Raw genomic sequence first — 26760 nt, 5'->3', positions numbered from 1 at the left:
GTGTCGGAGACGTCACAAGCCAACGACCAAGGTACGCCGCGCGGGCCGCCCCTTCCCCAGACGCCCAGCTGGGATGGTGGGACTTAGCTGCCGCGGCTGACTGTGCCCTGCGGCCGCGGGGACGTGGGCAGCGCCCCGGGCTCTGCAGCTTTGTTCGGAGAGGCCCTCGGGCAGAGCATGCTCAGAGAACCCAGGAAGCTGAGGCAGCGGCCACGGTGGCTGCCACACGGCTTTGCTGGTATTTGCCGGCCGATTCCTTGAACTGATTCCTGAGGGGCTTTGCTTTCCTGGAAAGGCTGGGATAAGCCCTAGGAGAGCCGTGACGTAGGGAGCCGCGGACCCTTCCTGGATGCGCTGCACAGGGGTGGGGGTGGGATTTGGTTTCTGAGACTGGAAGGAGCACACGGAGAGAAGCGCCGGCTCCCCACCCGCACCTTATCCTTTTCCGGCTGCTCTAAAGCCCGTGCAGGCCGTGATCTCAGAAAACGCCTCCCCGTACGCCGCTCGGCTTCCGTTCACCCTCACCCCACGGCGGGAGCGAGGCTCCTGCTTCCCCTCCCCACGCCGACAGAAATAGCAGCCGTAGACACGAAGGCCCCAGGACAGCCTTTCCTGGGGACTTACGGCCACAAGCAGCTCTCCTTGTCAGCCGTGGCATTTGAAGGTCTGCAGAGGCCGAAAGCTCACCTAGCGCGGGGGGACGGCCCAGGAATCGCGCCGTTGATAATTGCTTCTAAAGAGGAACGTGAAAGCCGCTGACGGTTAGATCGAAGTGCGCCTGGGCCGGCTGCCGAGGCCGCCGGAGACAGGACGGGGCTCGGCGAGGATGCTCGAGCAGGGCTGGCGTGACAAGGTTACTTGAGCTGGCGAGAGGCGCTGGGGCTGGAGGAAAGCATACGGTCAATTAAAAGCGTTCAATAGATGATAGAGGTTTGCGGGGAAACCCCCCCCCCCAAGTGTCTCTCCCTGATAATAATGTTATTTTTGGCCGGGGGGGGATTTTAGCAGTCGGCTACAGTCGCAATACAAGCAGCGTGTCCCCGCGAGGATACGTCCCCAGCAGTACTCCCCAGCAGTCCAATTACAGCACAGTCAGCACTAGCATGAATGGATATGGAAGTGGCGCCATGGCCAATCTAGGGGTCCCGGGCTCGCCTGGATTTCTTAATGGCTCCTCCGCTAACTCTCCCTACGGCAGTAAGTGTCTGTTTTTGTCACCCGTCATCACACAGATTCATATTCGCTGCAAAGTCAAATGTGTGCGTTGCTTGGATGTTCTGTGGTGTGAGCTACTGGATAAAAGGAAGGGTGGCTCTGGAGGCTGGGCGTCCACGTGACGACAGTAAATTGACCTAAAACGGGCCCCACGCGGTCACATTGGAAACCCAAACAAAATCGGCACCAAATGGGGCCGCCCAATTGGAAACGAAAAGTCCAACGCGAGAGTTTGCCTGTTATCCAGAGAGTGGCCAAGCCAGAAACATCTCGTGCTTGCTCTGTTGGCCCGACGCTCCAGGCGAGGCCCTGGAGCTCTCTTTGTCGTGTGGCCGTGCCCGGCGTCGCGCGTCCTGACCATGTTTGCTTTGTTGCAGTAGTGCCGTCCAGCCCTACCATGGCAGCCTCTTCGGTCACCCTCCCTTCAAACTGTAGCAGTACACACGGCATTTTCTCATTCTCACCTGCCAATGTCATCTCTGCAGTGAAACAAAAGAGCGCCTTCGCGCCCGTGGTCCGGCCCCAAGCCTCCCCTCCTCCTTCCTGCACCAGCGCCAACGGGAACGGACTGCAAGGTGAGGGTGCGCGCTGGCCTGAGGCCGTGGCCTGGGAGCGCCTGGAGGGCCCCGGGGCAGGCCAGGCTGGGCCGCAGGGCTGGAGTGAGGGGCTCTCCCTGGGGGGGGGGGGGGGCGGGAGCTCCGACCTTCCCCCGGGCCCACCCGCGGGCTGCCGGCAGGGCGGCCCTGGCTGTTGCATGTTCTCCTTCGTCTGCCACAGTGCGACACCCACCCCCCAACCTGGTGCTCCTGGAGACAACCCCCCCCCACCGCCCCGTTCAGTCCCCACAACCGGATTCTTCCTCTTGGTGCATGAAACCCGTTTCCTCATCCTTCCAACGTGACTTAAGTGTCCTCACGGTAAAGCGGCCCATACCTGCAGGGAGTGGAACCCGCAAGGGAAGGAAAACGGGCCGTGGTGAAGGCAGCGGGGCCCAGGTTGCGTCCCGTTCAGCCGAGAGTGTGGGCAGGTGCAAGCCTGTCGCTCCCCTGACTCACAGGGCAGTGGGACAGCCTCAGGCCTGGGGTGGTGGGTCACGGTGCCGCCTGCAGCGCCCACCTCGAAACTGGCCCGTTCTCACTGTCCCGAGCCTGAGCCTTTATTCTCAACCTGGTCTAACGGACCACGGGGCGCACGAGGCTGTGTTTTCCTCGGAAGGGCACGTGCACCAGTGCTGCACGGGAGTTGGTTTTCCAGGAGATTTCCTTCAAAGACGCGAGAGGGAGAAGGTCCCGCCCAAGGGCAGCGGGAGGCCCCGCCTGGCACAGGTGCCCACAGATGGGGCAGCGCGGAGCGGGCACCCAGCGCCCGCCCAGTGCTGGGGCCCTCTGGGCAGTGGCAGGCGGGGCTGCGTGAGGGCCCCTAGGCCCCGTGAGCTTGCACGTGGCTCTCGGTGACTGACTGAGGCCCACAGGCTCTGAAATTAATTAAGTGGCCGTCATCTGGCCTCTTTCAGACACCACCTTTGGTATATGCTCCTCCCGGTGAAAACCAAATCCAGTTACTCCTTTAAAAAAATGAATCCATTCAACCAGTATTTACTGAGCGCCTACTATGTGCCAGGCTCTCTGCTGGGTGCTGAGGACGCTACCGTGGAGAAGACAAACTGGCCCTTTTGTGAAGTCGGTGGCATATTTCACTTTGATGAACTAATGCTCAAAAAAGGAACTGGAAAGGTATCAGTGATTTGAAATAATTGTCTGCACAACACCTGTTAGCGTGAGAGGGACGCCCAGCCCCGAAGGGCCGCCGACTGGCCTGCAAGCCAGCAGCGGTCACCAGACCACAGGTGCTTAAGAGGCAGGTGGCCGGGTGCCACGGCCCTGCCCGCCGTCCACTCGGTGCCAGGGCCCATTGAGAGGTGGCGCCACGTAAGCCGTGTGTACACACACAGGTCTTCCAAGCCATAAAGTTGTAACGGTGAGTCGGAGATAAATTAATAGCGCTGAGATTAACGAACTGAGAAATTGAAGCTCCCGTCACTACGTGAACAGATGTATTAATATGTTCTACATAGATTAATGAGAATGATCACTCTGGCAAAAATTGGACAACACTAAAGTTACCAGATTTTAGATGACATCTGTACCCAGAGGTCACTGGGAAGCGCCTGCTGCACTTGGCATCTTGGCCCAAGTTTCTCTTTCCCTCCAAGAAGAGGAAGGACGCGCTCCCTACGGTGGAGCTGTGACTTGTGTCTCTTGAGGGCCCTTGGCCCTGAGATTGCAACCAGGTGGGCTGTGAGTGGCTTTGATCTTGGCAGGTCCGCGACTCACCATTACGATACAGAACGGTCAGCGGAAGGTCCGAGGCAGGGGCTGAGAGCAGAGGGGAACCCGAGGTGTGTCCAGTTTGACTGACTTAGGGAGCGAGAGCTGTGCCCGGGTCCCAGCGGCCCGAGAGCTGGCCTTGGCTGGCGTCACAGAAGTGACCGGGTTGGTTCGGCATCTGTCGACGGAGGTGGCCTCCGTGGGGGTCTGGGCCTCCGTCTGCTGTAAGCCAGCCACTGACGTGTGTGGGCAGCGGCCCTTTCACACCCAGAAAGGCCAGAGCCTTTCCCTTCGCCACGTGAGGCCGTTGAGGCGAGGACCCCGGGGACCTGTCCCCCACGAGCACCCCACACCCCCTGAAGTAGGTGCCTTAACCGAGCCCACGGCTGGTTAATGGAGGATCGTGCAGACCCACTGTCACTGCCGACCGAAGCCCAGGGAGGGCCCCCCCAGCCCCCCACCCCGGTGAGAGGCGCCCCTGACCTGCCCCCTCTCTCTTGCAGCTATGTCTGGGCTGGTAGTCCCGCCAATGTGAGGGGCGCTTGTTACCTTCCGCCGCGCCCAGCATCCAAGGACGGACTTCAGGGGACACGTTAGTACGTAAGAGGTGCTGATGGAGACCGTGTCTTCAGTACATCAGCAGCGGTTGAAATTCCACAAGAGACGTTGTTTAAAGATTTTATTTAAACTATTAACAATCGACACACACACGAACGACGTACTTCTTCACGAACAATTCCATTTTATTGACTGAACTCTTCTCATATTTTCACATTTCTCAGCCCTGAAGAATAAGGAGAACAAAGCGATGCCTATTTTGTATAAAGTTTCTGACTCCGTCTTGGCTGTGTCTAGTACTTGCTATGTGTTGGGAGAAACTTTGTGAATGCACCATTCGATGATCACGAAACACTGATGAAAAACGCCTCCAAACATTCTTCTGTACTCACTCATACTTAGATTCACAATGGTTGTGTATCTCTATAATGTGAAATATTTTTTTGTGGTGACAAAAGGGGGCCAAGGAGGTCTGAGCCATCAAACTGGAAGAAAGGAAGACTACATGAGTAGGAGAATTGGGGTGGCAGGGGGGGAGGGAGGGTTTATCGTTGCTTAACTAACTTCATCTTAATGAAACGGAACTTTGTAACTTATTGTAGTTAGAAATTGTAACTTTGATATTGAATTCTCTTGCCTTCAACAAGCACACTGACAGAGGAAAAAAAAAAATGCTACTGTCTGTTGGTTAAAATATTCTCCCACTGCTAGAGCTTCCTGTTAAGCAAGTGTGATCTGCGACATTTTTTTCAACTTTTGCTAGCACTGTATACTATTGCATTCTTAGGCTACTGTGAGGTCCATGTTTCTTGTACCAGAAATTGTCCTTTTGACTTCTAGATCCTTCTTCCCCGATGTGTTTTGTATGTGGTTATAAAATTGTAGACTTTTGTGATTTTGCCAAAGTTGTAGCTAAATATTTATACACTTGTCTTGAATTTTTTTCAGATCCACTTAAATATTTAGAAAAAAAAACGAGTTTTATTCCTTATGCGTCTTATAAGGAATAAAATGGTCTCCATTCAACACTTACTTACTTACTTACTTTTCCATGAACACTTGCTGTTGCTAAGGGACTTTATTTTGTAACATATCAATTATAAATATTGTATTTATCTTTGAAATTTTGTACACTGCTTTTCCCACCATTTTCGGTTCCTTTTTCTTGTCTGCGTTGGTTTTTGATCATGGCCTGGTGTTGTGATATCAGCTGGGGAAGAGCGTTAAAGCCAAGAACTGTTTGATCTGTTTCGTTCAGTGAACCAACATCCTTGCATTTCATTTGTACTTCCAAAATTTGCTATTGTTTGTTTGTTTAGACTTTCCGTCCTTTTTTTTGTTTTTTTTTTTTGAGGAAAAGTCAAATTCATTGTTTATTTTTATATTATTTTTAAGTTATCTGAACAAATACTTTTGAAGAAAAAAAAAGTTCGTCGTACAGTCACAACAAAACGGGGCCACCCGCTGTGACAAACCCTCGTAGATTCCGTGCATGTGGAGCGGCCACGAAGAGGCGACACCGTTTGGGGCTGTGTCCTCCTTTTATTTTTTTTGTAGAATAGAATGTAAAAAGTCATTTTAGCTGCCACCCATGACTTTGCCACATAGCTGAACTGTGTTTACTGGAAAAATTCAGAGGCCTAAAGTTTAAAATAAAATTTACTTCTGATGTTTTAATGAAAATGTCTGCCACATTAACTTCTCTGATGCCTTAAAAGTGGACTTCTCTAGAGAACCTCTGTGCTGTTTGATCACAGGCTTACCCCACAATTGTTACTCAGTATTTCATGTGGAGATTTACGGCGTAAAACACACACACGCACACGCACAAGCCCGGAGACCCCCGTGTCGCTCCTTTCCGCATCTGGTTCTGCTGTGTCCTCCCAAGCCCACCTCTGATTCAGAGAGGTTTCAGGGGACCCACAATCACCCCTCGTTTAAAATTCCTTTTTAACAATACGTTTTTTGTGGTCAGAACCCAGCAGCACTGTCTGTACTTTTTAAACTGGATAATGACCTCCTTCAGACACTGCACCTGTTAGTGCCAAACCTGCCGTGAGACCAAGAGGGTCGTTTCTTTTTTCCCTTTGCAGACACAGCACAGCAAACGGTTTGCAAACTGCAGCAGAAATCAAATCTAAAACAAAGAGGAGGGACTTAAAAAATTTTTCTTGACAGAAACCAAAACAAAACAACGCAGGACTTAAGAAAGTGTCTATTCAAGGGACTAAATCAAAGCATCAGAACGTCCCCAGGGGTTAGCGGGTCACACTCTGGCCCTGCGACCAGCCTGAGGAGTCACTCTGGAACTCTGATGCCTCCGTTTTATTTTGTATAAGTAAGGGTTTGACCTAAAAATGAGCTCACGTGTACACGTTAAGGACATTCGCAAGTCTCCTTGTCCCTGCACTTGGTTTGTGTTTTAGATTAATTAGTCGCCCTCATGGCTTCATCGTCTCAAAACTGAGCGCTCCACTAAATGGTAGATTTTACTGTTAAAAACCCTACAATAAGATTGTTTTATCTGTACATTTTTTCAGATATTTAACTATAAAAATGTTCATTTTACACAATATTTAATTAAAGTATTTCTTGTCTGTGAATTTCACTTTGGGTAATTTGATCTGTTTTGATTATTAAAATGGCTTTGCTCAAGACGCAACAGTTACATTGGCCGGGTGGGTGGGGTTGATCTGCACTCCCAGAGCTCTCTTGGCCAGGATGAAAACGGTTCATAGAAGAACCTTCTCCAAGGTTATCTGCCCTCAAACGCTCATCTAAGCTGCACGGAGAGTTCCTTGTAGTTACTCAGATGCCTCTGGTCCCCAGAGGGGCCACCTGTACGTGTGTTGCACGCCCGCCGGCACATCAGAACACGACTGGGGGTCAGACCTGGGGGCCACAGCAGCAGCACTGTGGCCCATAGACAGTCTTGAGACTCGCTGGGGGCTTGGTCACCCCCGCCCCTGCTCCAGGCCCTCCTGCCTCAGCCCCTGCCTCTGAACTGGAGGACTGGCAGGTAGAGGGCAAGCATTCTGGCTACTCCAGACATGTGCTCCTCTGTCCCTGTCACCGTGCTCCACCGGGACAAGATCCAGCTCAGAAAGCTCCGGTCGGACGGGCAGGCACCAGGGCTCCGGACACCAGTGCCACTGAACCCTGACCTGAGGGACACCGTCGCCAACAGCAGGTCCACGGCCGTGGTGTGACAGACCCCATGCACTGCGGCTGCCCCTGGGCCGCACGGAGGTGTGGCCAACGGCAGGGCTCTAATGAGATGTGCCCTCAGCACCGGGGCTCTGATTTTTGCAGCTGTGCTCAGCTCCTGTGCCTTTTCAGCAGCACCACTCCGGTTCATTCTGTAGTTTTCATTTGCTCCTCAATGAAAGGCTGGTTTTGCATGTTTTGGCTTGCAGCTCTCCAACACATACACATAAGTGTGATCCAAATTAGTACTCACAAATGTCATCTTAATTACTTGTTCTGCCGAGCAAAACAGGGAATCATTATCCAAAACATAAAGAAACTTGTGAATACCTTTTTCTCCTGTCAATGACAATCAGGTTTCCCTGACTGCATTCTCGTTTCAGCCTTAAAGAGACAGCGAAGAAAGAGGCTCATGGGGTACAAGGCTGCAGCCAGCCCCCGCCCCCCCCCCCAATTCCCCTGCGTGCTGGGGACCAACCTCACCTCCTTCCCCACTCTGAGCCGGTGCCAGCGATGCCTGCTCAGGGGCGTGGCAGGGGCTGCCTCTCTGAGCTGCTTGCCTGGGCCCTGTGACCAGCGGGGAGGGAAATTATTCTATGTTTGTGTTTTGAATCCGAATTGAGAACTGCATTCTCTCCAAATGTGTGCCAATTATTGTCAGGCCACCTTCCAGGGTCTTCCAAGCTTTTAAAGATTATTCAAAGCACTTGAAATGGGCTTCAATCTAATGCCTCATTTCATTGCATTAAACAGCCTAGTTAATAAAGAATCGATATATTCAAAGGGCAAGGTTATCTTTTGTCTATAAGGGGTGGTGTCGTTCTGAACCTTTTATAGTTCAAATGCTGAAAAAGACCTCATGAAATCCATACTCATCAAGCGGGTCAACGGGGGCAATAAAGAGGCCCCTGAAAGGAGGGGCGCCCACCCTCCCCCAAAACAGCCCTGGCCTTATCTCCCCGCCCGGCACCCAGAGAAGTCCTCAGAAAATGTCAATTTCTCATCAAGACAAGAGGCTGCGATGATCACTTTTTCCAGAGAATACACACAATTAAGAGAATGCAGAGGGGCGGCTGTGGCGGGGTTTGTGGCTCCTTCTGTCCCCAGGAGCTGCCAGCTCCCTCCCAGCAGATAATAAGAGTTGTTGATAACTCAAGTGTCAATATGCCAAAGAGCGAGTTTTGAATGTGAGTCCTTGTGCTCTGAGCCCGCCCGGCCGATCCCAGGCCCTGATAACGGCACAGCTGCCAACGGACACCCTGGGTTGGCCCTCACAATTAACGCGATGAATAAATCACACAAAAGAGTCGGGATGCTTTATACTCGGTGAGACAATCCCCTGCTTTACCCTTCAAGGATTCCTTTTATGTTGGAATAAGGTTGCTTTTAATGAAATTTAAACTCATCAGAGGAAATCAAAAACCTCCAATCAGATTACAAATTGATTTTTTGGTCATTTGTCATCCCCAGTATAGGGCTGTGGGTTTCACGGGGAGCGGGGCTGCCGGTCCGGGGCTGGGGAGCCAGCACGCACATGGCTCCCAGCCCCCGGCCTGGGGACAAACAGAGCGGCTCTGGACCCCGTGCAGACTCAGACGCGGTCTCCCCACCGCCCGGGTCCGGCAAAGTGGACCCACGACAGCAGCAGGTGCCCGTCAGCTCTGAGTCCAGCTGAGGCTTAACCCGGGGACATCCTCGGTGGAACCCACAATGACTTCTAGGTCTGCAGTCATGATCCGCTGAGGGCGGCCAACAGAGACACGTTCTCTTGGGATTGCAGTGAGTTTTGGTTCGTACCTGCCACGCCCTGGATCTGCTCTGTGCCACCCCACGTGCAGCCACGTGGAGTGTGCCCTACACCCCAAGAGCTTACGATGTGGGGTGGAGAGAAAACGCGGCCAGTCCCACTTGGCCATCCAGTCGGAGCCCAAGCATTCGCTCCTGAGCACAGATTGCCCTGGGAGTTCTCCCAGGGAGGCTTCTACAGCTGCTGCCTCCCAGGGGTCTCCTGTTGCCCTGGAAGGACTCTGAGGCTTCTGAGGACGAGCCAAGGCCGTGCTTTCCTCACCTTCCTATCTCTACATCGAGGGCACCCGGTCGAGGCTGCGGTGAACCACCGAGCATCTGGGACTTAGTTTGGGTGTGTCGGAAGGATGGGGCTCCGGACGAGATCGGGGTAGGCACTACTTCAGGACGGAAGTGAACATCACTTGATTCAAGATTCCTCAGAAACCACCTCTTAAAATACAATTTCTCAGCGAGCAGAATACCCAACACCTTTCCAAATAGCAGATAAGCACCGTGCCTCACCCACATGTGGCACCGGAGGGTCGAGGGACACCTGTCACGGGATCCTGTTTGGCAGACCCATGGGGCTCTGTGCTGGATCTGGCTCCCCTCTCTCGGGTGACAACACTTCAGTTTGCAGGGGGCAGGTGACCGGCCCAAGGTCACAAGGCTGGAAGGACCAGGGCTCGATGCCAAACAAAGTCTCCTGTCCCCAAACCCTCTGCTTTTTCCCCTGATCTAGGCTTCAGAGACCTTCAGGATTAATGAGAGCGAGAGAGAGAGAGAGAGGCAGAGTGAGCGAGGCCATCTGGATGGAGTGAGAACCACCATGCCTCCCTCCAAGCCAAGTCAGGAGGGCACGTGCCCCAGGGCTCGAGGGGCCTGGCTCAGCCAGGCCACCTGGACAGGCTGCGAGATGGAAACTGGTCTGTCCGGCCCAGTATCAGCTGGAGCTCAGGGTACGACCAATGTCACCGGCTCACAGACCCGAAACCAAGGGCAGAGGCTCATGTCCCCGGGGCCTTTGCAACATACAGGAGGCCGGCAAAGAGCTGCTCCCGAGTGCTTCATCCCTGCTGTTCTCAGGTCACCTCACGGTCCACAGGTGGACCCACATGGCTGGGGAAACTGGACGCCTGTGTGTACCAGGTGCCCCTTGGGTCCACGTGGCATGCGCAGTGCAGGCAGGGGAGCCATTCACTCGGCGCAGGGACAGGAAAGGGACAGGCTGTGGCCACCGAGGCAGCGCCAGAGGGACTGGACTGCAAGGGCTGAGCCCTTTGGCCAACACCCAGCCAGGGCTCAGTAAAAGCTTGTCACCCTTCCAGATGACAATGGGGACAGGACAAGGACATGATGAACGGAGAAGGTCTGGGTGGTAGAGTCAGAATGAACCACAACAGTCAGAGGCACTGGGCAGAACAGAAACGAAGTATCAGAAGCAAACACCGGCACAGCACGCATCACCCTGCCCCTCAGACCATGCCCACCGCCGTGCTGATGGTGGCCACGGACCGCAGCTCACTCACCTGACACGTTCCCTCCTACAAGGGACCGAGCTCTTCACTGCCTTCTTCCACGACTGTGGGACCAGCAGGACCCAGGCTGGCGTGGGGCTGCAGCCACCAGGGGAGACAGAAAGGGTCCTGCCACAAAGGGTTCACCTTCTCAGTATGCGATGAGCTTTTGCAAATCAGCAAGAGTAGACAGACATTCTGGAGAAAAATGGGCAAATTCACAGTCAGTACAAGTGATCAGTAAACTGGGAAAACATACGCACCCTCTCTTAAAACTGTGTATCAAATTAAAGTGAGATGAAAAAGTTTTTTCACCTATTAAATTAGAAAAGATTTTTCTTAAAAGCTAATACTCAATCCTGTTGATGGAGAAACGGGCATTCTTAGAGTTGTAGAAAGAAGAGCAAACCAGTGCAACCCTTCTAGAAATAAATTTGACATTGTATCAAGAGACTTAACAATGTTCATATCCTTTGACCCACTAATTCCACTTCCAGGAATCAGTCTTAAGGAAATGATCAGAGATTAGACAAGACTTTAAGTGCAAGACTGCTCACCATAGTAATATTTATTTAAATAAAAAACTGTAAAGAACCCAAAATTCTAAAAATAGGAATTGTTCATTGAATTACGGTATAGCCATATAATCGAATATTGTATATTCTATTAAGCTATTAAGATCATGTTTTTGAAGTACATTTAATGAAACGGTAAATAGTAATGACATAAAATTAAGTAAAGCAAGCATATAATACTGTAATACATAATTCGAATTTGTAAATTCCTATGTAGCGAGAAGGCAAGAAGGAAAGACATATGTATTTGGAAAGAATATTAGAATTACAGCAACAGCAGGCATACTTGGGAGGTGAAAGCTTCATGTTACATGCAGGCTTTCCAAGTTTTCTGCCAGACACGCAGAGTCCCGGGGAAAACACTCCTGTGCTACCGATTCACCACCCTGCCTCTCGCTGCCGGGTGAGGAGGCAAAGGGCACCTCGTTTGGAGACAATCCAGTTGTCCTAGGACACTGAGGCCAGACGTACTGCGGGTATTGGCATCCCAAGGCCACGTGGAAGTAGAGCTGAGACTGACATAGTGGCAGGAGACCAGAGACCAGGAAGCGGGTCCACCCTCTGAGAGCGCAGGACTAGAGAGGTGCATAGGGGGCGGAGCCCGCGGCCACAGGGTCAAGAGAGACAGGACCCCAGGGAGAGATTCCCATGAATCCCAGCTCAACTCCCTGGCTCCTGGCTTTCCCAGCATCTTTTGGGGTCTGATACTAATTTCACTTTTACTTGAACTTCCTTGAAGGGATTTCTGTTGTTTGCAACCAAACCATTATTGACCAAATTAGGGAGAAAAATTATTTTCAAGTTAGTGTTATAAAAAAACTAAAAGAACTTAAAAAGTATTAAATTTAATAAGTGAAATGTAGCAAGACTGATGAATACCAGGTCAATATACAACCATATTTCTATAACAATGACAGTTATTGGAATTTTTAAAATGGTAACAGTTTACAATATTGTAAAAATATCAACAGCTAGAAAGAAAGCTACCAAAGTTATGTAAGATGTCTGCACAGGAAACCATAAAATTGTTGAGAGAAATTTTTGAAAATCTTAATAAATGGACGCATATACCATATTCATGGATTGGAAAACTACGTACTGAAAAGATGCCAATTCTCTCTAAAATGATCTATAAAGTCAGTGTAATCTCAGGCCCCTCTTCCAAATACCATCACGTTGGGGGTTAGGGCTTCAACATATGAATTGGGCGGGGTAACACAAACATTCAGTCCCTAACACTGTGCAAAGAAGATTTCTTATGACACTACAGTAGTTCAGACAGTGGGGTGCTGGAACGAGACTAGACAAACGACCTAATGGATATAAAGTTCAGAAGCAGACTCCACGCACACGGTCATCTGATCTGTAACAAAAGTGACACTGCAGTGCAATGGGGAAGGGTGGTCTTTTCCATGAGTTGTGCTGAGTGTGTGGATATGCACACGGTAAATGAAGCGACTCCCCCCTCACACACGCGAAAGTGCAAACCAGGATGGTTGGGGACGCTAAGATACGATGACTCCCCAGCTGTAAGAAAGAGAGGAATAGTTTCAGGGACAAAGGGAAGAGGCAGTGTTAAAATCAAAGTCAAGAGAACGCCTGGGACCTCTGAAGTAGCAATAAGATGGAGTGATGAGAAGCCATCTGTCTGGGTGGCTGGTGAGGGCTGGGACTTGCAGGAGGCAGGAGGGCCTTTAAAGGTCGAAACAAAAGCCAAACCCAATTCCCTTCCATCTAACTCCTCGGGTTTGTTCACCTCAGTCTGCATCAATGCCACAGACAAGGTAGAGACCTTGAACTTTGCACCCGCTCTTGCAGGGAGTTGGTAGAGCAGGCATTCTGAAAAGATCAGCTGTCCAGAAGCACTCGAGATGCCTTCAAAAAGACTTATGAACGGTCTTTATCACTGAAAGAAATTTAAATAGATCTAAGTAAATGGAAAGCATCCCATGTCCACGGACTAGGAGACAATACTGTTAAGATGACAATGCCCCTTAATTAACTTACAGATTCAATGGAACCCCTTTCAGAATCACAGCTGGCTTCTTCACAGAAACTGACAAGGTGATCCTGAAGTTCATACGGTACTGATTGCACAGGACCCAAAACAGCCAACCATCTTGCAAAAGAAGAACAAAGTTGGAAGACTCCCACTTTCCTATTTTAAAACTTACTACAAAGAAACAGAAATCAAGACAGTATGGTGCTGGCATAGGCTAGACATACAGATCAATGGAACAGAATTGAGAGTCCAGAACTAATCCTACATATCTATGGCCAACTGATTTTCAGCAAGGGTGCCAAGATGATTCAATGTGAAAAGAATAATCTCTTCAACAAATGGTCAATGGGAGAGCCACAAAGTGAAAGAATGAAACTGGACTCTTACCTCATACCATATACAAAAATTAAGTCAAAATGGAGCAAAGACCTAAAGGTAAGAGCTAAAACTATAAACCTCTTAGAAGAAAACACAGGAGTATCTTCATGACTTCAGATTTGACAATGAATGTGACACGAATTTGGCAATTGTACAAGACACAATAGATGTGACACATCTTAGATGTGACACCAAAAGCATGAGTCACAAAAGAAAAAAATGGATAAAACGGACTTCATCAAAACTAAAAACACCTATGTTTCAAAAGACACTATCGAGAAAGTAAAAAGACAACCCACAGAATGGGAGAAACTATCAATACTTGAAAATCATATATCTGGTAAGGGACTTGTATCTAGAGTATAGAAAGAACATTTACACTTACAAATAATAATAAGACAAATGACTCAATTTAAAATTGGGCAAACGATTTGAATAGACATTGCTTCAAAGAAAATATACAGATGGCCAATAAACACATGAAAAGACGCTCAACACCACCAGTTATCAGGGAAATGCAAATCAAAACCATAGTAAGATTCCACTTCACATCCACTGGGATAGCTATAATGAAAAAGTCAGACAGACACAAGTGTTGACGAGGATGTGGAGAAATAAGAACCCTCATATAACTGCTGGCAGGAGATGGTGCAGCCACTTTAAACAGTCCAGAGGTTTCTCAAATGGTTAAAAACAGAGTTACCAGTATTTCCACTCCTAGGGACACACCCAAGAGAAATGAAAATACATTCATGCAAAAACTTGCATGTGAACATTCATGGCAGCATTATTCATAACAGCCAAAAGGTACAAATAACCCAATGTAAATTACGAATGGATTTTTAAAATTTGGTATAGTCATACAATGAAATATTCTTCAGCCATAAAGGGAATGAAGTGCTGACACATGCTACGACACGGATGAACTTTGAAAACATTATGCTAAGTGAAGGAAGCCAGTCACAAAAAAACACGTTATATGTTTCCATTTATAGGAAATGTCCAGAATAGGCAAATCCACATAGACAGAAAATAGATCAGTGATTGTTTAGACCTGCGGCACATGAGGGGTTAGGGGATGATAGTTACAGAGACACGGGGGGGGGGGGTGGGGGGTGGGGTGGGTTTCTTCCTGAGACAATACAAACATTCTAAGATTGACTGGGGTGATGGTTGTTCGTTATCTGTGAATATACTAAAACCCATTGAATTGTACATTTTAAATGGGCGAATTGTATGGTATGTGAATTACTTCTCAATAAATTGTTATAAAAAAGTCTTGTGGTTGTATCAAAGCATCAAAAAAAAAAAACAAAACAGTATTGCTTTCCATTGAGAACTACTCTTAAGGTTTTTGGTTTTCTGGGGAAACTGTATTTCCTGGAGAAAGCTGCTAGGACTCAAGTCCCAGGTCAGCACACGGGAACCACTGGATTCCTTGCAGTCTTGCCCCCGTGTGGGGCAAGGGTCCCTCCCACCCGTCTGCTCCCCGGGAGGGGCCGCTTGGAGTCCACACACCTTAGAAGGGGAGGCAGTCACACAGGACCCTACTCAGCATCTCCAGGCCACGGAAGTCAAGATCATGGCCCTCGACTCCTGCCTGGGGTGAGGCAATGCAGGTCCAGGTCCCTGCCCGCCCCAGTCTGGCCCTCCATGGCCCAGATGGGATGGTCTGCCCCAGCCCTGGCCTACATTCTGCCTGGTTCGTTCCTCTCAAGGCTGCTCGCAAAACACCCATACACAGGGTGCCTCATCCAGGGTCATTCCTAAGTTAGATTTTTCTTAAAGGAAAAAAGAAAATTCCTTTAAGGATAGTTTTTAAAAACTGTTTCAATAGGTTCCAAACATTCCAGAATACTCAGTCCTACTTTTTTAAACCTCATTGCCCTGTTTCTCAGATTTCTTTAGAACTTGTCTCGTTAAGATGGATATCAGGAATCTCAATGGATCCCACTCCTGGCACCCTGGTTTGAGCCCCATCAGCACTTCCCTTGTTCAAGGTTGAGCCTCCTAACCAGCCCCGCTGCTTCTCCTCCTGTCCCGGCTCTCCTTCAGCACAGCAGCCAGAGGGCCCTTTAACAGTAAAGGCAGACCACCTTCACTGCAGGGGTCCCCTTCCAATGCCATGAAGACACACAGTCAGCCATGCCACCGATCACGCCCCACTCCCTCTCCAGCTGCCCAAGCTCCAGGGCACTCACTACCATACACCCCTTGAACACGAACTCCTGTCTGAGGCTTCGCACCTCTCCCTGGAGCTCTCTTCTGCCAAAGCGTCTGCTCTGCTCCCCTCACTGAGGTCTTGCCCCCATCCCCAGGGAGGGGTCCCTGTTGCCCCATCTAAAATTGACACCCCACCCCAACCATCACCCACATGTCTCCCCCCACCCTTTTATTTAATCTTTCCCCTTGGCATTTACACCATTCACTAAAGTACAGGCTTTACTTAAGTAACTTGTGTATTGTCGCCCACCAGACAGACCACCAGCCTTGAGGAGGGGGCTTGTCTGCTTGGATTACTGCTGCGTCCCCAGCGCCCCAGCTTTTGTAAACCAAACTTTCAAGGACACAGTATCCTTCAGCACGTCTTCAACCTCGGTGGCGGCCCATGAACTTGAACAGGAAACAGATCACATCTTTACTTCCACTAACTTCCACAAAGTTTAGCGTTTCCTTCCATTATGAATATAGGCGACAAACCACAGTCATTTTAGCAGTTCCAGGGACTTTTTGCAGAGATGCTGAAAGATTGTTTATGGTTATCATGACTTCAGAACTCTGGTAATTAAGAGACCCACTGTTAGATCTTGTTATTTAATATTGAAGAAGCACTTATACAACAATATCACAGATTTGATTTTTAAAAATTTTGGTAACTATTCCGTAGAATTAATTTTCTTTGTAACCGCATGTGTTTTATTTTACGTATTTAAAAACATAGTTCTGAGAAAGGGGTGTAGGGGTTTCGCCAGGCTGACACAGGGGTCCACAGCACAGAAGAGAGAAAGGAACCCTGGACTGCGGCACCTGCTTCTACGCTCAGGATATGTGATTTAATATGGGTCCAAGTTGGCCTGCTGAGAATTCAGTTTTCTTCATTATCTAGTAGAGTTTTGCTCCATAGCGCACAGGTTTTGTGTTAGTTTATAATATACACTCTTCAAAGTAACAGAACAACAAGAAAAGAACTCCTGAGTCAGACCTACAGCCTCCCTGGGGCCAAATGGGCCCCAGAGTTTGTGGAGGCCTCACTGTGGTCCAGGTCCTGGGCCAACGCGAGACAGGCATTAAGTAGATAATAATCCATTTTTTTCTTGCTTTCTTGTAATCCAGGCTTATTGTGAAAATAAAAGCAATGAACATGGGTTGGGAAGACAAGGTTAATCCTCCTTTATCCCAGCTTTGCCTAAACCTCTCCTCTTGCCAAGTAGATACATTTTTACCAATGGGCTGTCACTCTTTTTTAGACCTTGTTCTAAGGACTTTAGAAATAGACATTTCCATGTAATTAAAAAAAAAAAAACAACCCCTAACACGGATCATCATTTTTATATTGCTCTACATAGCATTCCCTCAATAACCTTCCCTGACGGTGCACACGGGGATCCAACCCGTTCTTTCCAGTGGCTGAAGAGAACTCTGCTGTAGAGATGAAAGCACACCTATTTAACCAGCCCCCTGCTGAAAAGGTTCCTATTCTTTGCTACTGAAAACAACGCTATAGCAACAAAAAGTATACACTGAAAACAATTTAAAGGTATTATTTTTAAAAGTTGTTCAAAACTGGTACACTGAAAACCACAAAACATAATGGAGAAAAGATTAAAAGGTCTAAATAATTACAGGATATATATTATATTCATGGGTTTAAAAAAACTCAGTAGTATAAAGAGGTAAATTCTCCCAAAATTCATCTGTAGATTAAACACAATAAAAATATCAGCAGGTGTACTTTTGTGGAAATTAACAAGCTGATTATAAAATTTATGCAGACATGCAAGGGGTCAAGGATAATCAAGGTAATCTTGAAGAAACATAAAACTGGCAAACTTAGACCATCAGCTATCAAGGCTTATTTTCAAACTGATAACTGATGCAGTGTGTTATTGGTGCAAGGATACATCAAAAGTCCAGAAACAGAACCACCCATGTGACAAACTGAGGTTGGGTCAACATGTGGTACTGAGTCAACTGGCTCTGTCTCCCGAACAAAATAAACCTTGACCCCCTACCTCAGATACCACACAAAAATCAAGTCCACACAGATCTGTAGCTAAATGTGAAAGATAAAACAATAGCATTTTTAGACGAAAACACAGGAGAATATCTTTATAAGCTTGTGACAAGCAGAGACATACTAAGCAGGACACAAAACCTTCAACCATAAAATAAAAAACTGATAAATTTGACTACATTAAAATTAAGAAATTCTGTTCTTCAAAATGATACCTTTAACAGAATAAAAAGGCAAGCCACAGAGTGGAAGAAGATATTTGCAAGATATATAACTGACAAAGAACTCATATCAGAATATAAAGAACATCAGTAAGTAGAAGCAGACGGCTTAATAGAAAAATGGACAGAAGACTTGAAAAGGCAATTCACAAAAACCGGATATTCACATGGCCAATAAAATTTTAAAAAGATGCTAAACTTCATTAACCATCAGGAAAAAGAAAATTAAACCACAAAGCGATACTACTACACCTCCACCAGAATGGCTACTTATGAAAGTACAGACAATGTCTTGCTTTGGGGAATACGTGCATCAATGGGAACTCTCACGCACTGCTGACGGGAGTGTAAATTGGTACACATACTACGGTAGACGCTTATCTACTGAATACTGAAGGTTACAACTCAGCAACCCCACTGCTAGGCACACACCCACAGAAATGTGCACACACACTCACTAAAACACACCAACGGCAATGTTAACAGCAGCACTATCTTAACACCTTTACTGAGGTATAACTGATGTACAAAATATGCACACATTTAATGTACATTATTTGATGAGTTTGGATATATGCACGTGTCTGTGAAACCATCACTATAACCAAGGTATCCATCGCCTCCCGAAATTTCCCTGAGCAGCACTATTTTTAATAGCCCCCAACTGGAAACACCTCCATCAGGAGCAAAACAAGTAAGTATAATTGTGGCACATTCACACAATATAAATATTCTATACAACAGTGAGAATAAATCTTCCATCACTATGTGCATTCACTTGGATGACTCTCACTAACGTCATGTCAACTGAAAGAAGCCAGGCACAAAAGAGAACACATCATCTGATGTCCATTCATATAAAGTTCAAAAGGGCAAAATGTGAGTCAGTGGTGTGAAAGGTCAGAACTGAGGTTCCCTTGGGTGGGGTAGTACAAGGGATTCTGCTATGTTTACTTTGTACAAAGCCACAGAGCTCAATGCTTATGGTTCTTGAGTTTCTTAGTAATAACGTTATACTTCAATAACAAGTTTACATAAGAAACTAACAGAGAACATTCTTGTATTTATGTCTTTGTGCACATATCAGTATTTCTGCATGGAGCAGTCCCTGAAGTGGTACTGTTGGTTCACTTTTTATTTTTTACCTTTATAAAATTTAACTTTTCTATATAACAAAGTATCAGAAGGAAGTAGTTTCCAGTGGTTCATTGATAATATGAGGTATATTCATATCTATGACAGGATTGGCCACAGGGTGAAATTGGGCTTCAATGCAGGAACGTGAAGGCATCTTCTGACCCATGGGTAGCTCTGGAAATGGAATAGCCTTTTCAGAGGTTGGTTCACTTTTTAAATGAACTTTAAATCTGGATCGGTATTGCCAAATACTCTCAATCACCAACACATAAGAAAATATCTATTTCTGGCAGTCCAAGCCACAGCAATCAGGCAAGAAAAAGAAAAAAGGCACCAGAATTGGGAAAAAAGAAGGAAGTGAAAATGTCTCTATCTGCAGATGACATGATTTTATATACAGGAAACCCTAAAGACCCCACTGAAATTCTGTTAGAGCTAATCAACAAATTCCGTAAAACTGCAGAATACAAAATCAACACACAAAAATGAGTAGCATTTCTGTAAACTAACAATGAATCATCTGAAAAATAAATAAATAAAACAATCTCATTTACAATAGCATCAAAACCAATAAAATACATAGGAATAAATGAAACCAAGGAGGTGAAAGATCTCTACACTAAAAGCTATTAAGATATTGATGAGAGAAAGTGAAGAAGACATAAATAGGTGGGAAAATATCCTGTGTTCATGCACTGGAAGAATCAATATTGTTAAAACGTCCATACTACCCAAAGCCATCTATAGGTTAAATGTCACTATTAAGATTTCAATAGCATTTTTTTTTCACAGAAATAAATAGAAAAAAAAATCCTAAAATGTGTATAGGTAAAAGACCTCAAATAGCCAAGCAGTCTTGAGAAAAGAACAAAGCTGGAGGTATCACGTGCCCTGATTTCAAACTATATTACAAAGCCATAGTAATCAAGAGTATGGTAATGGCATTAAAAACAAACACAGACATCAGTGGAGCAGCATAGACAGCCCAGAAATAAACCCATGCATATATATGGTCAATTAATTTATGAGAAAGGACCTAAGAATATATGATGGGGAAAAGACAGCCTCTCCAATAAATGGTGCTGGAAAACTGGAAATTCTCACGTAAAAGAATGAAACTAGACCTCTAAATTATACCACTCACAAAAATTAACTCAAAATGCATTGAAGACTTAAAATGTAAGACCAGAAACCATAAAACTCCTAGAAGAAAACATAGGGAAAATTTCCTTGACATGGGTGTTGGCAACGGTTTTTTGGATATGACACCTAAAGCACAATCAACAAAATAAAAAATAAACAAGTGGGACGACATCAAACTAAAAAGCTTCTGCACATCAAAAGAAATTATCAACAAAGTGAAAAGACAACCTACGGAATGGAAGAAAATGTTTGCAAACACATCTGATAAGGGGTTAATATCCAAAATATATGAGGAATTCATAAAACTCAATAGCAGTCCCCTCCCAAATACTACAATTAAAACGTGGACCAAGGAGTTAAACAGACATTTTTCCAAAGAAAATACTCAAATGGCCGACAGATACATGAAAAGATGCTCAACATTACTAATCATCAGGAAAATGCAAATCGAAACCACAATGAGGTGTCCCCTCACACCTCTCAGATTGGCCATCATCAGAAAGACAGGCGATAACAAATGCTGGTGAGGATGTGGACAGAAGGGAAGCCTTGAGCACTGTTGGTGGGAATGTAAATTGGTGCAGCCATTGTGGAGGACAGTATGGAGGTTCCTCAAAGAACTGAAAATAGAGCTACCATATGATCTAGCATTTCCACTTCTGGATACATATCTAAAGGGAGAGAAGTCACTGTTCTGAAGAGATACCTGCACTCCCATGTTCACTGCCACATTATTTACAACAGCCAAGACCTGGGAACAAGGGAAAAGTGTCCAACGACAGGTGAACAAATTAAGAACATAATGGGAAAAATACATATATATGGGAACGTGAGATGCGTACATACATATATATATAACATATATATAAGATGGAAATGTAAGATAGATCGGTATCTATATAATGGAATACTAGTATTTCATTACAGTAATCCAGTATAAATATATAATGGAATAATGGAACTATTCAGCCATAAAAAATAAGGAAATCCTGCCCTTTGTGACAATACGGATGGAGCTTGAGGGCCTTACACTAAGTGAAATAAGTCAGACAGAGAAAGACAAATACTATATGATCTCCCTTAGATGTGACCAAACTCATAGAAACGGAGCAGATTTGTCTTGCCAGAGGTGGAGGGCTGGGGGAGTTGGATGAAGGTGGTCAAATGGTACAAAGTTTCATTTTGTAAGCTGTAATGCGGCGAGCCGCTTCTGACCAGCAGAATGACGAATCACCACACGCTAGATTCTTCTCGCATCACACTTTATTGGAGTACAGCTTGGTTTCGGGCGGATGGAAGGAAGACCCCGTACGCTCGAGCCTGTCTGCTTATATAAGGGCTTAAGGACTCGTGCAAGTCCCTGATTCGTCCGTATGGTTATCGCATTTCGCAAGCCGGACTTTGGATAGGCCACTGCTTCAAAACCTGATTAGCATATTAGGTGCATACGCCCTAGCGGCATACTTAGTGCATGCGTAATGGCTATCCGGCCGCGCCCTACATCTCCCCCTTTTTTCTTTTCGACCATTGCAGCGGACATTGACCTGTACCAGTGCTCATACCGGGGTATGTACACGGTGTACCGGTAGTTTCCGCTTGCATTCGCAGACACCCTCCTGCGTGCAATGCTCGCAATCGAACTGCAGGGTGCAAGGGCTGTCTTCACGTGGCATGGGCTCCTCATGGAGGTGCAATGGTAACGAGACCTCTCCGTGCAGAGGCAGCCCCTAGGGCCGATCCCCTATAGAGGTGCAATGGCGGCAAGGCCCCTCTGTGCAAGGGCGATCATATGTTTTTTAGGGTGGAGAGCCAGGCTGCGGGGGACTCGCCTTCACTGATGGCCACAAGCGCCTGAGTGAGCATTATCCTATCTCGCCGGGTTCGAATGCGAATACGACAGACCAACCAGAGACACGACACTATCCCAAACAAACAGCAGGCTGCGAACAGTCCCACACCCACCCATTCCTTAAAAAAGGAAAATGCTCTAGCTAGCCATGCGGTAAACTCTCCAAGAGTCACTGGATCCACTCTGGTTGCATTCAGCTGCAGGATATTCAACTTCTGCTTAAATATCCCCTGGCAGCCTCTGCAAGATCCTTAAGTATTTTATAATCCACCATCTCATAATATCTTTGACGCGTGGCTGGGTCTTCAAACACCGGAAAAGCTGTGGGTACCTGAGACCAGACTTCTCTGGGTATGAATGTACACTTTGGCGGTTCCCGAACCGCAGCGCCAGGGGGGGCGCTAGCAATAAAAGCGGAAGTCTGAGTACATGTTAAAGCTTTTGATTTAGCAGAAGCACAAAATGGCGGACGAGCACCCGCAGAGGCACAAAATGGCGGACGAGCACATGGGGAACTGCCATATCGTCCTCTTTCATATTCGGCAGCTGCTTCTTCCAGAGCCGCCTCCTCCTTGGGATTCAACTCATCTTGAGACAAATAAAGCGCTTTAAATTCATCTAAAAGTGGATACAATCCTGGCGTTGCATCCGATTTTTCTATTTGTTTTTCTCTCTTTTTCCTAGGATTCTTAGGCCTATCTACCGTAGTCCCTATATTTTCACTTTCTGACGCACTATCTTGATGTATGCTAAGAGCTTTACGGCCCATCTGTACAATATCTTCGCATTTCCCTTCTCTTAAGCACGAATGTATCATTCTCCATAACGGAAACGTGCCTCGAGAGAGCTCCCCCATTTTGTGACGATCAGCCAAGTCCTTCCCCAGTTTTTCCCAAGATGGAACAGTCAGGCTTCCAGACACCGCAAACCATGGGGCGGCACCATCAATAGCCTGCAACAGTTTACTAATAGTTTTATGTGAAATCTTAAGTCCTCGATCGTTCAGAAGGGCTTGGATGGGCTCATGGAATCCAACGGTTGGTTCCGCGGATGAACTATTCCCCATAGTTCACTCTCATATATGAACAACTTGCTAAAGCGGGAAGATCTCTGACCTATCTAATGGCCAGGGGAGACACACTCGGTCGGGCTGATGGCACCGTAGCCACACGCAGACAAAAAGTGCGACAGCTACGAAGAGAACGAAAGCGAAAATAAAAATCTCGGGCTCTATTGCAGCAAAAACATACCTAAACTGGACTACTTAACGGCGGTTCACTCCGTGTGTCGAGTTCTGAATCGGTCCTCCATGCGGGGCGCGCAGGTTCCCGGGTTTTGGCACCACTTGCGGCGAGCCGCTTCTCACCAGCAGAATGACGAATCACCACACGCTAGATTCTTCTCGCATCACACTTTATTGGAGTACAGCTTGGTTTCGGGCGGATGGAAGGAAGACCCCGTACGCTCGAGCCTGTCTGCTTATATAAGGGCTTAAGGACTCGTGCAAGTCCCTGATTCGTCCGTATGGTTATCGCATTTCGCAAGCCGGACTTTGGATAGGCCACTGCTTCAAAACCTGATTAGCATATTAGGTGCATACGCCCTAGCGGCATACTTAGTGCATGCGTAATGGCTATCCGGCCGCGCCCTACACTGTAAGACAAATAAGTTCTGGGGATGTAATGTACAACATGTTGACTATGGCTAACACAACCATTTTGTATATGTGAAAGCTGCTAAGAGAGTAGATCTTAAAGGTTTGCATCATAAGGAAAAAATATTTTTTGTGACTGTGTGAAGTGATAGATGTTAACTAAACTCATTGTGGTAGTATTTCACAACATATACATGTATCATATCGTGGTTATACACCTTAAACTTACACAACATTGTATGTCAATTATACCTCAATAAAACTGGAAAAAATAGATGGAAACCGAAAATATCTATTTCACCACACCTTTACCCATAATAAATAATTCATTCCTGCCTGCATTTAGAAATATTTATTGTCATAAAAGGACAAATAGTTTATGATTCCACTCATATGAGGAACCCAGATGAGTCAAATTTATAGAAACAGAAAGTAGATGATGGGGCCAGGGGTTGGGGAGGGGAATGCGGAGTCAGTGTTTAACGGGGACAGAGTTCCAGGTTTGCAAGATGAAAAAGTCTGGAGATGGATAGTGGTGAAGGTTGCACAGCAATGTGAATGCTGACTGCCACTGCGCTGTACTCTTAGAAATGGTTAAAATGGTAAATGTTATGTATATTTTAGCAATTAAAAAACATTTAAAAATTTATTGCATGCCTATTAGGTGCCTGGCACCGTTCTAGGTGCTAGGAATATAGCTGTGAATCAGAGACAAACATTTACTGCTTCTGACAGACGTGTATTCCAGGGAAGCTGTTATCAGTCAAAATTTTTGCTAATATAATTGGTAACAATGTTATCTTACTGCTTTAATGGCACTGTTCTAGTTACTAGTAGGTTTAGTATATTTTCATATATTTGTGCACCATTTGTATTTCTTCTGTGAAGTGCCTGTTCGTATCATTTGCTCATTCTTTTCTATTGGGTTGTCTTTTTCTTATTAACTTGCAGGAGCTCTTTGTATTTTATGGCTTTTACCTCTTTGCCTATTTATATGTCCCAAATACCTTCTCTAAGTCATCGGCTTTGCTCTGGGCTTCTCTCCCTCTCTGTCCCTGCCCCCGCCACGTTTCTGGTTTCTGGTTCTTTGCTTCTGATGATGTTCCCCGTCCTAGGATTTACAAGCAAATTTTTCTTATATTTTATTCTAGTACTTTGATAGCTCCCTCCCGCCTCTGGTGGAGTCTTCTGGGTAGCGGTCCCATCGCCACTGTCCACCGCCCATTTGTGGGACACCTCTGTACCGGGAGAGGTGCAGGGGCCTGCTGGCCACCCAGGCAGGAGACGGCAGTGCCTCAGGTACCCACGTCCACTTTTCAGCATCTAGGTGGCGCCTCCTGGCTGCGCGTGTGGCCGCTCCTGAGCAGCTGGTTTGGAACTGGGCTGGAAGGTGGTTCACGTGGTCAGAGCACCGGGCTTCAAACAGTACATCCTGCAAAGAAGGGCCGTCCGGGATCCTCCCTTCTGTGAGGCCACTCATGCCTGATTTTCCCAGACCAGCATTTGCCATGATCTGGTTCAGACACCAATAGTCGGAAGAAAGAATACAGACTCAGGGGAACCTCAACAAATCAAGCAGGCCTTGAAGACGGCCTTGGCTGGCCACGCTGACCTCGCCTCTTCCAATCTGTCCTAAATAAGACACATAAACGGGCAACACGGAACGCGTGAACGCTGAACACCACGGCAGAGGGTCAACCTTCTGCTAAATCCGGGAAGGCTTTGCCCTGATGGAAAGACAGGCGGGGTGGAGGTAGTATCACACGAAGGCGGGCCTCTCTGGCCCTGCTGGACACACCCTGGACGTGCCTCGTGATGCAGGGACCAGCTCAGAGGGAGCAGAGGGCTCCGGCCCCATGCCCACGGCACAGACCGGCCTCGTCCACTAGGAAGGGACCACAGCCACACTCCCCATCCACCTCCTCTAGTCTTTACGCATCGATTCGAAGATGTGCGTGGTCACCGGCTGGGAAGGAAGGAGAGTGGGGAATCTAGCCAAGGTGACCAGCCTTCTGGGAGGTGTATTTGCCAACTCAAGCACTGGAGGCCATGGCCGGGGTAGGACAGTACCTGCTGGGAATGGCGTGTGTTTTGAATGGGCTATTTTTTTAAAAATTTAAATTAACATTTATTAAAATATTTGAGTAACATTAATAACATTTTTTTTGAAGATGTTGGGGGTAGGAGTTTATTAATTAATTAATTTATTTTTGCTGTGTTGGGTCTTCGTTTCTGTACAAGGGCTTTCTCTAGTTGTGGCAAGTAGGGGCCACTCTTCGTCGCGGTGCGCGGGCCTCTCACTATCGCGGCCTCTCTTGTTGCGGAGCACAGGCTCCAGACGCGCAGGCTCAGTAGTTGTGGCTCACGGGCCTAGTTGCTCCGCGGCACGTGGGATCTTCCCAGACCAGGGCTCGAACCCGTGTCCCCTGCATTAGCAGGCAGTGAATGGGCTATTTTTAAAAACTATCAGTTTTAGGTTCACAGCAAAATTGAGCGGGAGGTACAGAGATGCTCCCTACGCAAGCACACACAAGCACAGCCTCTCCCATAATGCACACCCCCACTGGGGTGGTACGTTCTGTTAGAATTAATGAACCTCCACTGACACGTCATGGTCACCCAAAGTCCAGAGTTTACGTTAGGGTTCACTTTGGTGTACATTTGATGGGTTTGGACAAGTGTATAATGACGTGCAGCCACCATCACAGAGGACAGTTTCACTGGCCTAAAAACCCTCTGTGCCCTGCCTGTTCTATTCACCCCTTCTCTCTCCCCAGTCCCTGGCAACCACTGGTCTTTTTACTGTCTCCATAGTTTTGCCTTTTCCAAAATGTCACATAGGTGGAATCACGCAATAAGTAGCCTTTACAGATTGGCTCCTTTCACTCTGAATATGCATTGAAGTTTTCTCCACATCTAGTCATCTCGAGAGCTCATTCCTTTTCAGCGCTGAAT

General features: G+C 47.1%; 2 protein-coding genes across 13 annotated transcripts in view; one reads left to right on the top strand and one right to left on the bottom strand.

The window, feature by feature from the left end:
- EBF3 (EBF transcription factor 3) overlaps positions 1-6231 on the top strand; it is a 117035-nt gene extending 110804 nt beyond the window's left edge. For 2 of the 10 annotated variants that reach the window (XM_032607800.1, XM_032607799.1), the window contains exons 13-15: positions 1-31; positions 1006-1197; positions 1596-2814. The exon at positions 1-31 is cut by the window's left edge and continues 147 nt beyond it. In XM_032607800.1, coding sequence (XP_032463691.1) covers positions 1-31; positions 1006-1197; positions 1596-2116 — 744 coding nt within the window. In that variant the 3' untranslated portion in view covers positions 2117-2814. Of the gene's footprint in view, positions 32-1005; positions 1198-1592; positions 2815-2835; positions 2949-4045 lie in introns of those variants that run through there. The other 8 variants (XM_032607807.1, XM_032607804.1, XM_032607802.1 and 5 more) reach the window with 8 other exon arrangements.
- MGMT (O-6-methylguanine-DNA methyltransferase) overlaps positions 94-26760 on the bottom strand; it is a 348914-nt gene continuing 322247 nt past the window's right edge. Inside the window, exons 5-6 of one of the 3 annotated variants that reach the window (XM_032607816.1) lie at positions 10625-10810; positions 94-882 (exon numbers count right to left, since the gene is read on the bottom strand). In XM_032607816.1, coding sequence (XP_032463707.1) covers positions 10640-10810 — 171 coding nt within the window. In that variant the 3' untranslated portion in view covers positions 94-882; positions 10625-10639. Of the gene's footprint in view, positions 883-4207; positions 10811-26760 lie in introns of those variants that run through there. The other 2 variants (XM_032607815.1, XM_032607814.1) reach the window with 2 other exon arrangements.

The sequence above is a fragment of the Phocoena sinus genome, chromosome 16 (genome assembly GCF_008692025.1).
Source record: "Phocoena sinus isolate mPhoSin1 chromosome 16, mPhoSin1.pri, whole genome shotgun sequence".
In the NCBI taxonomy this organism is placed as follows: domain Eukaryota; kingdom Metazoa; phylum Chordata; class Mammalia; order Artiodactyla; family Phocoenidae; genus Phocoena; species Phocoena sinus.
This window is presented reverse-complemented; position numbering and strand designations above follow the sequence as displayed.